The sequence below is a fragment of the Hyla sarda genome, chromosome 1 (genome assembly GCF_029499605.1).
Source record: "Hyla sarda isolate aHylSar1 chromosome 1, aHylSar1.hap1, whole genome shotgun sequence".
NCBI classification, from domain to species: domain Eukaryota; kingdom Metazoa; phylum Chordata; class Amphibia; order Anura; family Hylidae; genus Hyla; species Hyla sarda.
The window spans coordinates 185,853,176-185,870,537 of NC_079189.1; the positions used below are offsets into that span (position 1 = coordinate 185,853,176).

The 17,362-nt window shown below is 44.3% G+C and overlaps 1 protein-coding gene and 1 pseudogene across 2 annotated transcripts in view; one reads left to right on the plus strand and one right to left on the minus strand.

Annotated features, from left to right (window-relative positions):
• Positions 1 to 290: 290 nt before the first annotated feature.
• PRSS12 (serine protease 12) overlaps positions 291 to 17,362 on the minus strand; it is a 171,673-nt gene continuing 154,601 nt past the window's right edge. For both annotated transcript variants that reach the window (XM_056565621.1, XM_056565631.1), the window contains exons 12-13: positions 3,897 to 4,177; positions 291 to 3,136 (exon numbers count right to left, since the gene is read on the minus strand). In XM_056565621.1, coding sequence (XP_056421596.1) covers positions 2,829 to 3,136; positions 3,897 to 4,177 — 589 coding nt within the window. In that variant the 3' untranslated portion in view covers positions 291 to 2,828. The remainder of the gene's footprint in view (positions 3,137 to 3,896; positions 4,178 to 17,362) is intronic.
• LOC130344104 (U2 spliceosomal RNA) lies at positions 17,020 to 17,189 on the plus strand (annotated as a pseudogene).

Consider the following 17,362-nt stretch of genomic DNA (forward strand, 5'->3'; position numbering starts at 1 on the left):
ATAATTTGATTGGAATGTCCATTATCATGGAGAAAGTTTCAAAGTCAGTAAAATGCTAAATTTTCTAAATAATAATAATACCTCAGGTGCCATTGATGGTTTGTATTAGTTTTGGTTTCAGCTTAGTTATGCAGATCCAGCGTTGTTTCCTGCCTTGGTCTTAAAGGCCAGAGATACAGTATTTGTATTATATATATCAGTAAGATGGCAAGGCACAGATAACTCAAAGTTCTCCTGCTGTGGTTTTTATTTTTTATATATAGTCATAAAACAATTGAAACACTTTCTGTTTATACTTCAAGTTTTATTTGAATTGCCCATACAACACTATCTAGGTTCAAGTGCATTGATCTATGCCTCCATCATTTTCTGTAAGTTATCTTACATTGTAAAGACAGCCCTTGAACATTTCACACTAAAGTTCTCCATAAACATTATGACACGAGACAGCAGAAATATTGCAGAAGTAAATTACAAAAAACGAGTAGAACAAACAAAATATGAAATACAAAAAAGATAACGTTTGTTGACATGATACTACACGTCTTCAATCTCTGCTCCACAAATAATCGTAAAAATGTACATTAGGACATAAAGAGAGGACCCACAGAAAAGAGTACAATGCTCCCATACACTTTCTGATGGTTGATGCCACTCAACTTTACCTTCTATAACAAAATGGATTAGCCTGTTGGCGTCCTCCTAATATTCCTTGGCATAAAGCAAAGAGATGTGCTTCGTGGACCATGTCTTTTTATTCTTTGTTTTCACACATTGCAGTACCTGTAGCATAAGAAGAACTGCAGCACCAACTCTGTTTGTAAAAAAAAAAAAAGAAAACAATCATAATGTTTTTATTTTTTTTAATTTTTTACTGAGTTGGTCTTGTTTCTGATGCTTGTCAAGATAAAGGAACCCATTGGAATCTATGGCACTTGCAGTGTTGCTGATCTGCTGATCTCTAAGGGGGAGATTTATGATAACCTGTCCAAAGGAAAAGTTGCTGAGTTGCCCATAGCAACCAATCAGATTGCTTCTTTCATTTTTCAGAAGCCTTTTCAGAAATGAAAGAAGTGATCTTATTGGTTGCTATTGGCAACTCAGACACTATTCATCTAGACAGGTTTTGATAAATCTTCCCCTATGTTCTTGTGGAGAATGGTAGGCATGGCATCTCGGTGAACTATAGGAGTCTCAGAAGCTCTCTCTATGATTCTTATGCCTGTCTTGCATTATTCATGTGTAATGTCTCAGAAGAACTACTGAAATTATATCCACAGGATATGACATAAATGTGTAATACATGCAGGTCCCACCTGTTCTGGCCACACCTATGCCCAGAACAGGGGCCACCCTAACCTAAACTCACTGTGCTATGCTGTTTCTATCATTCTTATACCAATGAATGGGTTATTAAAAAACAGTAAAGTGCAACGAGAAATGCGGTTTCAACAGCTTGGGATTTATGCAAACAGCATAGCACAGTGAAATGTAATATACGTAGTGTACTTGGAGGAGGATTTGTTAATAGGGTACTCTGCTGTAGGACATTTTTTAACATTACCCCCAGGCTGCCAGCATATGAAACACAACTGAGACTTTCCAGCCTCGGTTCACTCAGAGCCCCAGTATCGGTCTTCTTCCTGGTTGCCGGTGGTCGACGTATCACACATTGGCTCAGCTAATGGCTGGCCGCAATAATGTCCCGCCTCGGCCAGCAATAGGCAGACAGAAGAAGGCCAGTGCAGGCGTTCAATTTGTCACACTGCCATTCAGCCTATGACCAGCGAAAGCAGAAAATCACTCTGACTGGCAATTAGCTGAGCCTTAATGTGACACATCAACCACCAACAGCCAGGAAGAAGATCACATCGGAGGATGGGAGCAGCAATATCGGGGCAACAAGGATGTGGTGGCAGGTAAGTCTAAGGGGATACTGTTATTAAAAAAAATTCTAAAGTGGAGTCTCCCTATCTACAAAAAGAGGCAGATTTTCTGCCAGCATGGTTGCTTTGCAGATTCATGGCTAAGTTGGGTTATTGAGGCATCACATAATGTAACTTGGAGGTCTTTTCTGCTGGACATGTGATTGCAGACAGAGCACCACATGATCCCATGGAGGGAGTTGTCATTGAGCAAGTGCCACCTCTAGGATAGAGAGCGACAGAGGGGCTAACAGTGAGTCTGGACAGATGGGCAGTGACCAGATGACCTGCATGGAGGTAAGTGGTGATCATTTTCAGCTGAGAGAGCAGACTGCATAGCAATGCAATATAGCAAGGATTAAAACTGGCAGCCAATCTAAGTGATCTAAAGCTTTCAAAACCTAGGACTGGAGCCTTATTTATGGGAACCACCAAAGGTCCTTGCTTTGCAGCGAGTTTGCTCAACCCCGACTCATATTACATCTTTACCTGTGAAATCAAGGACATACAGTGAAAAATAAAAAATAAAAAAAAGTGTATACAGAAAATACAGATCATATCATTTTTAATCACAGACCTAGTAACAAGATAAAACATTTCATTTAGATACCAAAAATAAAATAAAAAATTAACATTAGGACAGTAATTGTTTATTAACTTTAGTTTCATAACTTGCTGCTTAAGGCAGTGTACCTGTTATAGTCCACTCTGTCTGGCTGCCACTTGGCATTGCTTATAACAAGTCCTTGTAAAGGTAAAGTAATAAAGTCTGTATGATGCAGCATTTACTAGTTGCACATAGGCAGAAACATTTTGCCACACTAGCTCCTGAGTGTCTTGTTGTAAATGTAACATACATGAGAATTTGGTCTAGCTTCCTTGGAAACATTTGAATCCCGTTGTCTATAAATTGGTCATACTCTTTATCCATGGTATAAAAGAGGACACTTTTGTGTATACTCCAGGAGAGTCCTTCATCCCGCATCCATAGCCCCAAGAAGTGACCCCATAGACCACCCAGCTGCCCCCAGCACGTTCACACACTAATGGGCCACCACTGTCGCCTTGACAGCTGTCCACGTGCTTCTGTTCTTGAGGACTTCCTGCACAAAGCATCCTTCCCGTAAACCGGCTCCTGTACCGCTCCTCACAGATTCGCTTGGGTAGTAATGTCACTCCAGCTTGTTGTAAAGTCCTTGAATATGCCCGACCTGAAAGCGCATACAAATGAAAATGCTTAGGGTTAAGAAAATGTGTTTTACTATCTATTATATTCCATACAAGAGGAGATCCGGCAAGGTCTAGCACAGCTGTTATTCCAGGGATTTGAGTCCCTGCAGGAGGTTGAAAGGGATAGTTTAGAAAAGCATTTGAGTGAGCAAAGCTGTCAGTGACCGATGCACTTCCATAACAGGCATGACTTCAACAAACACTACTGTGATTGACAGGTCTGCTTCTAAGGATATTTTGTGGTAGTTACTGTCAGTCTGGGAGCTATACAATGAGAATTATTTATTTATGCAGTTTACTTAAAAATGTTCAGCTAACAAAACTGAGAGCGTAAAGTCCATTGATGACTTGTCATCTAGGCCTCAAAATGGCATCCTGGCATTACTCATGTACACATCTTAAATGTTACCAATCGATCATTGTTTCAAGGTTGATGTGATAGTTTTATATGTGCCAAGAAGAGATCAAACAGTATATGTCTTTATTCATATTTATTTGCCTGCTGTTGAACAGTCTTGCGGAACAATTGCATTGCTGATTCTCCTCTTGCGATTTAATTCCATAAAAGGAAAGCGGCATACAATTCATGTATAGAAAACACTGTGTACTATCTTTGGTCTTTCTTTTCTTATAATCATATTCATATTATAAGTAACTATAGAAGATAGTCCAGGAAAGTCATTTCTTGAATAATAAAACAAGTGGCTAGTAGGACAGTATGTTAACAATAAGATATGTTACCTGTATCACCCCATCCTGTGATATAACAGTTAGATGCCGTTTTTTGAGGCCTTTCTCGTCTTAAGGGCAAACAGGCTGGTAAGACATGGCTGCTGAATGGTACACACTGTTCGGAAGATCCATGTAGCCTTATCAGAGCAATGTCATAGTCACTTCCAACAGGTCTGTAATCTTTGTGTATTATGATCTGCTGTACTCCCATGTCCTCTTCATACTCCTCAGGGACAAGTGTGTGATAATCTCCCACTCTGATCACATAACTACGAGTGTTGTTACCATACCTAGAAAATGACATAAGACAGTATAGATGTTTTATATTAAGGCACTGATCAAATTGTTTCTGCTGGATGAGCTGTAGTTTTTATTGTTATCGTTTTGGGGTATTTATGACCTTTTGATCACTTTTCAATAAAAATTTTTGGCCAAAATCATCAATTCTTCTATGAGGTATATTGTTTCTTACGGTGTTCACATTGCACAATAAATTTAACATTATATTTCTGAATGCTCTGATATTAGTTATTTTATAGTTTAGGTTGTGAATGGTAAAAAAAAAGGGACATTATGAGTTTATAACATTTGTCTTTTTATAATTTTTAATATATTTAGCTTTTTTTATTTGCACTTTTAGTCCTCATAGGGAACTAGAAAATGTGATCAAATTATTGCATCTACAGTACACTGCAATAGTAGAGTATTGCAGTGTACTGTCAGTTTATCAACTCCTATTACCTGGAGGCCTTCCCTAGGCCCAACTGCACCCTGTGGTTATGTTTTGTGGGGATCAGTTAGTTCAAGGATTTGGCACCTTATTGTCTGCCAAGATTCCAAATTTTGTCTTGACCATGGCATCTAAGTTACATTCGTGGGAGTAAACATGTTCTTCAGAATTACAGTACATGGTGGCCAATTAGATGACTGGCCACGCATGCAATACATAGAATGCTATTTCAGAACATCTTTCTAGGTGTATAGCCAGAGGTTGTCTTCATGAGACAACCCCTTTACCCCTTAAATGCACAGCCCATTTTGGGCTTAGTTTTTGCATTTTTATTTTTCCTCTATGTCTCTTAAGAGCCATAACTCTTTTACTTTTCCATCCACAAAGCCATGTGAGGACACCTTTTATTTTATGATAAAATGTACAATGCAATGAAAAAATAATTATTTGTGGGGGAAAATTGAAAAAAAATGCAATTTTTCATTTTGGGAGGTTTCATTTCTATACAGTGTCATCTTTATTCTGTGGGGGCAATGTGATTAAAATGATATCCATGTTTACATGTTTATCTGTTGCTGTACTACTTTGTTAAAAAGTTTAACTTTTTTGTAAAATAATGAGCACTCTTAAAATTGTCCTATTCTGACCCAAATACACTGTTGCACAAGGGCTCATTTTTTTGCGCAGTGATCTGTGGTTTTTATTGGTACCACATTTGCATATATGTGACTTTTGATTATTTTTTTTACCTCTTTTTATTCCATCTTTTTGGGGATGTAATATGACCAAAAATCACCGTACGGGATCGCTAACATATTTTAACCACTTCCCACCCTAGGACGTATGCATACATCCCAGTTGCTAGCTATTTTGCACAACTGGACGTATGCATATGTCCTGGCAATATCCTGCTCAGCACAAAGGGCTACAGGAGTTCGCCGGCCGGACCCGGCTGTCAATCACAGCCGGGGTCCCTCTGCAGCTGCCGAGACCAGGATCACGCCGGTCGTGGCAGTATTAACCCCATAGATGCCATGATCGGTACTGGTCACCGAATCTATAGGGTTGGCCGAAGGAGGGGGCTCCCCCTTTTAACCAACGGATACCCAAAATGCAAATGTGGGATTCCGTTGGTTGCCATCGCAGTAGGAGGCCAGCTGATGGCCTCTTCTCTGCCTATTACGACAGCCTGTGAGGTCCAGACAAAGGCTGGATCGCACAAGCTGCATGTCAGTGTAGTACTGACAATTATACTGTGCTGCAGTACTGAGGCATTTGTAAGATACTCATAGTCTGCATAATCTCTGTGCCCTGCCCCTCCCCCACTGCCTCACTGCTGAGTAGAAAGAAGATGTGAGGAGGTAAGTATAGGCAAGGGGGACCTGAGTAACTGTGTGGGTAGATATTTACAGTGTGTAGCTATATACAGTGTGTGTCTATGTATATACAGTGCGCATAGGTATATACAGCATGTGTGTGTAGGTATAAACAGTGTGTAGCTATATACAGAGTGTGCGTATAGGTAAACACAGTGTGTGTCTGCATATATTAATTGTGCATAGGTATACAGTGTGTGTCTAGGTATATACAGTGTGTATAGGTACATACTGTGTGTGTGTAGGTATACAGTGGGGCAAAAAAGTATCTGGTCAGCCACCAATTGTGCAAGTTCTCCCACTTAAAAAGATGGGAGAGGCCTGTAATTTTCATCATAGGTATACTTCAACTATGAGAGACATAATGATGGAAAAAAATCCATAAAATCACATTGTCTGATTTTTAAAGAATTTATGTGCAAATTATGGTGGAAAATAAGTATTTGGTCAATAACAAAAGTTCATCCCAATACTTTGTTATATACCCTTTGTTGGAAATGACAGAGGTCAAATGTTTTCTGTAAGTCTTCACAAGGTTTTCACATACTGTTGCTGGTGTTTTGGCCCATTCCTCCATTCAGATCTCCTCTAGTGCAGTGATGTTTTGGGGCTGTCGCTGGGCAACATGGATTTTCAACTCCCTCCAAAGGTTTTGTATGGGGATGAGATATGGAGACTGGCTAGGCCACTCCCAGACCTTGAAATGCTTCTTACAAAACCACTCCTTTATTGCCCAGGCACTGTGTTCGGGATAATTGTCATGCTGAAAGACCCAGCCACGTTTCATCTTCAATGCCCTTGCTGATGGAAGGAGATTTTCACTCAAAATCTCACGATACATGGCCCCATTCATTCTTTCCTTTGCACAGATTAATCGTCCTGGTCCCTTAGCAGAAAAACAGAAAAAGCCCCGAAGCATGATGTTTCTACCCCCATGTTTCACAGTAGATATGGTGTTCTTTGGATGCAACTCAGCATTCTTTCTCTTCAAAACACGATGAGTTGAGTTTTTACCAAAAAGTTCTACTTTGGTTTCATCTGACCATATGACATTCTCTCAATACTCTTCTGGATCATCCAAATTGTCGCAAACTTCAGACGGGCCCGGACATGTACTGGCCTAAGCAGGGGGACACGTCTGGCACTGCATGATTTGAGTCCCTAGTGGCGTAGTGTGTTACTGATTGTACCCTTTGTTACTTTGGTCCCAGCTCTCTGCAGGTCATTCACTAGGTCCCCTTGTGTGATTCTGGGATTTTTGCTCACCGTTCTTGTGATCATTTTGACACCACAGGGTGAAATCTGGAGGCCCAGATCGAGAGAGATTATAAGTGGTCTTGTAGGTCTTCCATTTTCTAATAATTGCTCCCATAGTTGATTTCTTCACACCAAGCTGCTTGCCTATTGCAGATTCAGTCTTCCCAGCCTGGTACAGGTCTATAATTTTGTTTCTGGGATCCTTCAACAGCTCTTTGGTCTTGGCCATAGTGGAGTTTGGAATGTGACTGTTTGAGGTTGTGGACAGGTATATTTTATACTGATAACAGTTCAGACAATGTGACTTTATGGATTTTTTTCTCATTATGTCTCTCATAGTTGAGGTATACCTATGATGAAAATTACAGGCCTCTCTCATCTTTTTAAGTGGGAGAACTTGGACAATTGTTGGCTGACTAAATGCATATGTTGCTATCTTGTAAAAAAAGGGATGCCAACATATACTGCAGCATAATGCCAGGAGGCCCATTCAGTTAAATGGCCTGGAAAGGGTCCTAAGGATTATGTTTTGGCCATTTCCCACACATATACACCCATTTAGCAGGATGCAAAGGCCTCGTCTGTGAAGTCCTGCAAAATAAAGTGTACATGCAGGAAAGGGTCTATATGGAGTCACTGAGTATATTAATAAAACTTAATAGGCCTGTGGACAATACGCCACAGTATATGTAAGCATACCTGTTTGATAGAACACCAATGTATACCTACAATGTACTAAGTAAATATAGGATGAACCCAGTGTTAATGAAAATATCATTAAATGGGCAGGAGTTAGTTTGTTGAGTAATAAAAATAAAATTAGGTGTCCTAAATATTACTCCTCACTATAATATATATATATATATATATATATATATATATATTATACATGAACTGCTTGATGCGTATTTACTGTGAACTTGCTATATATTTCCTTGTATATTTTGCAATGCAAAATGTGAAACTTGCAACAAATATGAGTCCAGCACTGGTTGCACCTCCTCGGATATTGTGTGACAGTAAATTTCTGCACTTTTTTCACATCTTTTTTTGTGGTATTTTTTTGCCTATAAAAATACTGGATTATATAATAATGCTAGCATAATACAGATAGAATTTTGTGTTTACGGTCCTTCTGCTAGTTCCAGCCTGACTGAGGGTCTGAAGGTAACATGGACGGCCTGTGCCCCGGATGTTTTTGGACCCTACCAACGCCCCTGTGTCTGCCATAAATGCATGTCCTGGTGCGTTAAGTACTAGGGCACCAGGGCGCACATTTACATTTAATGTACTTAAGGGGTTAAGGGTATAAATAGTGTGGGTGAACGGCTTTAAAAAAAGTAATCATTCACATTAAAGGGGTTATCCACCATAAGGTGATTTTAGTACATACCTGCCAGGCTATCTTGGTATTTCCTGTTAGAGTTTGGTTTCTTAAACTACACATCCCATAGTTCCAGGCTTGTAAGTATGAAGTTACATTCCTCCCTCTCACACATTAGCCACCCCACCCATTTCAGTATAAATAAGCTCAAAAGATCAGTGTTTTCTAATCAGGGTGCCTACAGCTGTTGCAAATTATCTCTCTGTCATTTCACCTATTGAAGAAGAACTGGCTCCCTTTGCAAAACTGACTAGTTATGCCAGGTCTCGACGCACAGCAACCTGGGAAATCCCGATCACATAAGAACCGTGTTACGCCGAGCGCTCCGGGTCCCCGCTCCTCCCCGGAGCGCTCGCTACACTCTCGCTACTGCAGCGCTCCGGTCAGATCCACTGACCCGGTGCGCTGCGATACCGCCTCCAGCCGGGATGCGATTCGCGATGCGGGTGGCGCCCGCTCGCGATGCGCACCCCGGCTCCCGTACCTGACTCGCTCTCCGTCGGTCCTGTCCCGGCGCGCGCGGCCCCGCTCCCTAGGGCGCGCGCGCGCCGGGTCTCTGCGATTTAAAGGGCCACTGCGCCGCTGATTGGCGCAAGTGGTTCTAATTAGTGTGTTCACCTGTGCACTCCCTATGTATACCTCACTTCCCCTGCACTCCCTCGCCGGATCTTGTTGCCATTGTGCCAGTGAAAGCGTTTCCTTGTGTGTTCCTAGCCTGTGTTCCAGACCTCCTGCCGTTGCCCCTGACTACGATCCTTGCTGCCTGCCCCGACCTTCTGCTACGTCCGACCTTGCTTCTGTCTACTCCCTTGTACCGCGCCTATCTTCAGCAGTCAGAGAGGTTGAGCCGTTGCTAGTGGATACGACCTGGTCACTACCGCCGCAGCAAGACCATCCCGCTTTGCGGTGGGCTCTGGTGAAAACCAGTAGTGACTTAGAACCGGTCCACTAGCACGGTCCACGCCAATCCCTCTCTGGCACAGAGGATCCACCTCCTGCCAGCCGGCATCGTGACAGTAGATCCGGCCATGGATCCCGCTGAAGTCCCTCTGCCAGTTGTCGCCGACCTCACCACGGTGGTCGCCCAGCAGTCACAACAGATAGCGCAACAAGGCCACCAGCTGTCTCAACTGACCGTGATGCTACAGCAGCTACTACCACAGCTTCAGCAATCATCTCCTCCGCCAGCTCCTGCACCTCCTCCACAGCGAGTGGCCGCTTCAGGCCTACGACTATCCTTGCCGGATAAATTTGATGGGGACTCTAAATTTTGCCGTGGCTTTCTTTCTCAATGTTCCCTGCACTTGGAGATGATGTCGGACCAGTTTCCTACTGAAAGGTCTAAGGTGGCTTTCGTAGTCAGCCTTCTGTCTGGAAAAGCTCTGTCATGGGCCACACCGCTCTGGGACCGCAATGACCCCGTCACTGCCTCTGTACACTCCTTCTTCTCGGAAATTCGAAGTGTCTTTGAGGAACCTGCCCGAGCCTCTTCTGCTGAGACTGCCCTGTTGAACCTGGTCCAGGGTAATTCTTCCGTTGGCGAGTACGCCGTACAATTCCATACTCTTGCTTCTGAACTATCCTGGAATAATGAGGCCCTCTGCGCGACCTTTAAAAAAGGCCTATCCAGCAACATTAAAGATGTTCTGGCCGCACGAGAAATCCCTGCTAACCTACATGAACTCATTCATCTAGCCACTCTCATTGACATGCGTTTTTCCGAAAGGCGTCAGGAGCTCCGCCAGGATATGCACTTTGTTCGCACGAGGCGTTTTTTCTCCCCGGCTCCTCTCTCCTCTGGTCCCCTGCAATCCGTTCCTGTGCCTCCCGCCGTGGAGGCTATGCAGGTCGACCGGTCTAGCCTGACACCTCAAGAGAGGTCACGACGCCGCATGGAGAATCTCTGCCTGTACTGTGCCGGTACCGAACACTTCCTGAAGGATTGTCCTATCCGTCCTCCCCGCCTGGAAAGACGTACGCTGACTCCGCACAAAGGTGAGACAGTCCTTGATGTCAACTCTGCTTCTCCACGTCTTACTGTGCCTGTGCGGATATCTGCCTCTACCTTCTCCTTCTCTACTATGGCCTTCTTGGATTCCGGATCTGCAGGAAATTTTATTTTGGCCTCTCTCATCAACAGGTTCAACATCCCGGTGACCAGTCTCGCCAGACCCCTCTACATCAATTGTGTTAACAATGAAAGATTGGACTGTACCATACGTTTCCGCACGGAGCCCCTCCTAATGTGCATCGGACCTCATCACGAGAAAATTGAGTTTTTGGTCCTCCCCAATTGCACTTCCGAAATTCTCCTCGGACTACCCTGGCTTCAACACCATTCCCCAACCCTGGATTGGTCCACTGGGGAGATCAAGAGTTGTGGTTCCTCTTGTTTCAAGGACTGCCTTAAACCGGTTCCCAGTTCTCCTTGCCGTGACCCTGTGGTTCCTCCTGTAACCGGTCTCCCTAAGGCCTATATGGACTTTGCGGATGTTTTTTGCAAAAAACAAGCTGAGACTCTACCTCCTCACAGGCCTTATGATTGTCCTATTGACCTCCTCCCGGGCACTACTCCACCCCGGGGCAGAATTTATCCTCTCTCTGCCCCAGAGACTCTTGCTATGTCTGAGTACATCCAGGAAAATTTAAAAAAGGGCTTTATCCGCAAATCCTCCTCTCCTGCCGGAGCCGGATTTTTCTTTGTGTCCAAAAAAGATGGCTCCCTACGTCCTTGCATTGACTACCGCGGTCTTAATAAAATCACGGTAAAGAACCGCTACCCCCTACCTCTCATCTCTGAACTCTTTGATCGCCTCCAAGGTGCCCACATCTTTACCAAACTGGACTTAAGAGGTGCTTATAATCTCATCCGCATCAGAGAGGGGGATGAATGGAAAACGGCATTTAACACTAGAGATGGACACTTTGAGTATCTGGTCATGCCCTTTGGCCTGTGCAACGCCCCTGCCGTCTTCCAAGACTTTGTTAATGAAATTTTTCGTGATCTCTTATATTCCTGTGTTGTTGTGTATCTGGACGATATCCTGATTTTTTCTGCCAACCTAGAAGAACACCGCCAGCATGTCCGCATGGTTCTTCAGAGACTTCGTGACAATCAACTTTATGCCAAAATGGAGAAATGTCTGTTTGAATGTCAATCTCTTCCTTTCCTAGGATACTTGGTCTCTGGCCAGGGACTACAAATGGATCCAGACAAACTCTCTGCCGTCTTAGATTGGCCACGCCCCTCCGGACTCCGTGCTATCCAACGTTTTTTGGGGTTCGCCAATTATTACAGACAATTTATTCCACATTTTTCTACCATTGTGGCTCCTATCGTGGCTTTAACCAAAAAGAATGCCAATCCTAAGTCATGGCCTCCTCAAGCGGAAGACGCCTTTAAACAGCTCAAGTCTGCCTTTTCTTCGGCTCCCGTGCTCTCCAGACCTGACCCATCTAAACCCTTCCTATTGGAGGTTGATGCCTCCTCAGTAGGAGCTGGAGCGGTCCTTCTACAAAAAAATTCTTCCGGGCATGCTGTTACTTGTGGTTTTTTTTCTAGGACCTTATCTCCGGCGGAGAGGAACTACTCCATCGGGGATCGAGAGCTACTAGCCATTAAATTAGCACTTGAGGAATGGAGGCATCTGCTGGAGGGATCAAGATTTCCAGTTATTATTTACACCGATCACAAGAACCTCTCCTATCTCCAGTCTGCCCAACGGCTGAATCCTCGCCAGGCCAGGTGGTCTCTGTTCTTTGCCCGATTTAATTTTGAAATTCACTTTCGGCCTGCCGATAAGAACATTAGGGCCGATGCTCTCTCTCGTTCCTCGGATGCCTCGGAAGTAGAGCTCTCTCCGCAACACATCATTCCTCCTGACTGCCTGATCTCCACTTCTCCAGCCTCCATCAGGCAAACTCCTCCAGGGAAGACCTTCGTCTCTCCACGCCAACGCCTCGGAATCCTCAAATGGGGTCACTCCTCCCATCTCGCAGGTCATGCGGGCATCAAGAAATCCGTGCAACTCATCTCTCGTTTCTATTGGTGGCCGACTCTGGAGACGGATGTTGTGGATTTTGTGCGAGCCTGCACTGTCTGTGCCCGGGATAAGACTCCTCGCCAGAAGCCCGCTGGTCTTCTTCATCCTCTGCCTGTCCCCGAACAGCCTTGGTCTCTGATTGGTATGGACTTTATTACAGACTTACCCCCATCCCGTGGCAACACTGTTGTTTGGGTGGTCGTTGATCGATTCTCCAAGATGGCACATTTCATCCCTCTTCCTGGTCTTCCTTCAGCGCCTCAGTTGGCAAAACAATTTTTTGTACACATTTTTCGTCTTCACGGGTTGCCCACGCAGATCGTCTCGGACAGAGGCGTCCAATTGGTGTCAAAATTCTGGAGGGCTCTCTGTAAACAACTCAAGATTAAATTAAACTTTTCTTCTGCCTATCATCCTCAATCCAATGGGCAAGTAGAAAGAATTAACCAGGTCCTGGGTGATTATTTACGGCATTTTGTTTCCTCCCGCCAGGATGACTGGGCAGATCTTCTACCATGGGCCGAATTCTCGTATAACTTCAGAGTCTCTGAATCTTCCTCCAAATCCCCATTTTTCGTGGTGTACGGCCGTCACCCTCTTCCCCCCCTCCCTACTCCCTTGCCCTCTGGTTTGCCCGCTGTGGATGAAATATCTCGTGATCTTTCCACCATATGGAAAGAGACCCAAAATTCTCTCTTACAGGCTTCATCACGCATGAAGAAGTTTGCTGATAAGAAAAGAAGAGCTCCCCCCATTTTTTCTCCTGGAGACAAGGTATGGCTCTCCGCTAAATATGTCCGCTTCCGTGTCCCTAGCTACAAATTGGGACCACGCTATCTTGGTCCTTTCAAAATTTTGTGCCAGATTAATCCTGTCTCTTACAAACTTCTTCTTCCTCCTTCTCTTCGTATTCCTAATGCCTTTCACGTTTCTCTTCTTAAACCACTCATCATCAACCGTTTCTCTCCCAAACTTGTTTCTCCCACTCCTGTTTCCGGCTCCTCGGACATCTTCTCCGTAAAGGAGATACTGGCCTCCAAGAAGGTCAGAGGGAAAACTTTTTTTTTGGTCGATTGGGAGGGTTGTGGTCCTGAAGAGAGATCCTGGGAACCTGAGGACAATATCCTAGACAAAAGTCTGCTCCTCAGGTTCTCAGGCTCTAAGAAGAGGGGGAGACCCAAGGGGGGGGGGTACTGTTACGCCGAGCGCTCCGGGTCCCCGCTCCTCCCCGGAGCGCTCGCTACACTCTCGCTACTGCAGCGCTCCGGTCAGATCCACTGACCCGGTGCACTGCGATACCGCCTCCAGCCGGGATGCGATTCGCGATGCGGGTGGCGCCCGCTCGCGATGCGCACCCCGGCTCCCGTACCTGACTCGCTCTCTGTCGGTCCTGTCCCGGCGCGCGCGGCCCCGCTCCCTAGGGCGCGCGCGCGCCGGGTCTCTGCGATTAAAAGGGCCACTGCGCCGCTGATTGGCGCAAGTGGTTCTAATTAGTGTGTTCACCTGTGCACTCCCTATGTATACCTCACTTCCCCTGCACTCCCTCGCCGGATCTTGTTGCCATTGTGCCAGTGAAAGCGTTTCCTTGTGTGTTCCTAGCCTGTGTTCCAGACCTCCTGCCGTTGCCCCTGACTACGATCCTTGCTGCCTGCCCCGACCTTCTGCTACGTCCGACCTTGCTTCTGTCTACTCCCTTGTACCGCGCCTATCTTCAGCAGTCAGAGAGGTTGAGCCGTTGCTAGTGGATACGACCTGGTCACTACCGCCGCAGCAAGACCATCCCGCTTTGCGGCGGGCTCTGGTGAAAACCAGTAGTGACTTAGAACCGGTCCACTAGCACGGTCCACGCCAATCCCTCTCTGGCACAGAGGATCCACCTCCTGCCAGCCGGCATCGTGACAAACCGTCACACACAGGTACAGACACTATATTATGAACTACACTAACTTTACAGCCACTGTAGCATAGTCACATTGAACAAAATCCTGGAATACCCCTTTAATTTGTGGAGCATTTGTAGAGTTATGCCCAATCATTCTTCTATTCTTCTTGCGCAGTACTGCAAAATGGAGGCGGGGAGTTGGCTTGCCATCCAGATCGCCTGCATAATGAATATGCAAATGTCTGCCAGGGGTGATCATTCTGCTGTCTGAGCAGAGTGTTCATTCCCGACAGACATTTGTATATCCATTATGAGGACGGTCCAGACGGGGAATATGGAGGAGTCAGGGGAGCTCAGTGAGCTGGCTCCCCGCCTCCATTGTGCAGTTGCGCAGTAGCAATAGAAGAACAAACAAGAATAACTCTACAAATACTCCACAGATTAATGTAAATAATGACTTTTTTTTTAAAGCTTTTAACCCGCCCTATAACCCAGTATATTGGGTTTAGTGTGGGTGAACAGCCAGTCAGTTTCTCATTAAGCACATTCTTTCTGTCTTAGTAAGAAGAAAACTGTAATAAAATTTTACAATATTAAACATGAGATTTTTGTAATTAAATCCATCTAATTTTACTGTCATCACAGCCCATTAACCCTATAAATAAACTGATAATTATGATTACTATGTAACCAAAACCTAACCTTCTAAGTAAGCCTCCAGAAGGTGGTAAGTCTGGACAGTGTCCTCAGTGTGTTAGTAACATATCCACTGACATTATTTTTAAGGGAATTAATCTAAGCCATGGAATGCTAACTACTTCCTATCAGTAAAGAACATTTCACTATCAAGTAATGCCCTGCCAGCGTCTCATATCAATGTGGGTGGTTTACATATGTGAAGAAGGATAATTTGGCAGAAGTTTTAGTGTCATATGCCAAGAAATAAATATAACTTGAATTAAGCTCTGTACTGTAATACCTAAAATCTATTGCAATTTCTCTTGAAATTCTTATCAAATAGACATTTAATTGAAATATGACTTTACCGAAGGATCTAAATTTACAGAAGAGAGCCGCTATGAAAAACCAGGTTTAAAAGTCTCAAAAGTGAAAAGTGTCATACAAAATGAAGAACAAAGTAATAAAGTTAAACAGATTTGTAAACTATTTCTATTAAAAAATCTTATTGCTTTAAGTAATATATACTACAGAGGAAGTTCTTTCCTTTTTGAATTGAGTTCAATTTTCAATAGCATAGCATTGATCAGTGTTATCGATGCTCTGCTGCTCCAGCCTGCGATGGCTGGCTGGAACATCAGATCATGGCTAGGAGGCAGGTAAGGGCCTTCCTGCCATCCTCTCAGCTGTTCGGGACACCGCTAAGCTGCCAGGACTTTTACTTTCATTTTATATGCCGCAATCAACTTTGATTGCAGTGTCTAAGGGGTAAATGCCAGGCATCACCACGACCGGTGATGTCCGGCATTAGACACTGGTCCTGGCGGCTGGAAGTCTCCAGTCCCGGATACCAGCATTTACGAGACTGAAGTCGCCCGTGGCCCAGCGTGGGACCCCCGCAAACAGACATCTTATCCCCCTATCCTTTGGACAGGATGTTATGTTTCCAGTATCGGAAACCAGCATTTGGATAGAGGATAAGATGTCTAAGGCCGGAATACCACTTTAATGTTGCTCTAAGCCTTTTTAGTATTCATAACCCTTGTGATTAAGGCTTAATGATGCTCTTATACTTTATTTACCATAGGTCAGATATGCTGTGGATTTTCTGCAACAGTTATGCATGCAATTTTGGTGCCAGTTATTAAGGCCATAAAATTGCTGATTCACAGCTCTAAAATTAGCCAAAATTGGACAAAAAGGCAATATTTTTCTCATTGAACTCTGTAACACAAAATGGGAAGAACGGTTATTTGTTCAAACATATTTGTTTTTCGACTGCAAAGTTAAGTGATGGGATCTTATTTGGCCATTTATGGCACATCATAAGGGTAATATACAGTTTATTTCCATGACTAGTGCAAAAATAGGTTATTGCAAAATCATAGCAAAACAAATGCATTTTGAAGTGGTTTGTGGTAGACATGCTGGGTTCACACTGGGTTTTGTTTTAAACTTTTTACAGATCACTTACATTTAGTTCTGCTGGACAAAAGTGTAGTCAACAATCTTACTGTATGGATTTTATTTTTACATGTAAGTCGGTGGGAAGCCCATTCTGCAACAGTGATAATTTAATCTTTTTCAAGAGTATAAAGTGTTTATATTAAATGTAAACAAAAATATCTATAGCCCCTTTAACACAGATCGACTGGCTCTCAATAATGAATGCCCATCTCGGTGATCGCTGCTCGCTTGCAGTGAATTCACAGCAATTGTTCATGCAGTCCTTCACTCCATCATAGTCAGCTGCACATCCCCTGTTTACATAGGCTGTTTACAATCGCTTCTCGGCTTCTTGGCTAAGATCAAGTATAGTATCTGTTCTTATCAGTTTCAAGTTGGTGTGGAGCTGGTGGGGACGGGTGCTGCATGGAGGGGACAGGTGTACCAGGTGGTTCTGGGGCTGGTTCTGAGGAATCAGCTCGACGGCTGCCCAGATGTGACCTGTTTCCTCCGGGTCTCGCCATGAGGCTGAGAGGGTCTAGAGCCGAGGTACTTTAGTGCCTCGGGGAGTGGTAATTCTGAGGTTGCCGAAACTCACTGGGAGTACTGGCTCACTGAGTGGAAGCATGGGCACCATGAACTCTTCACCTTGTGGCACTCACCTCTTGATTCCTGGCCT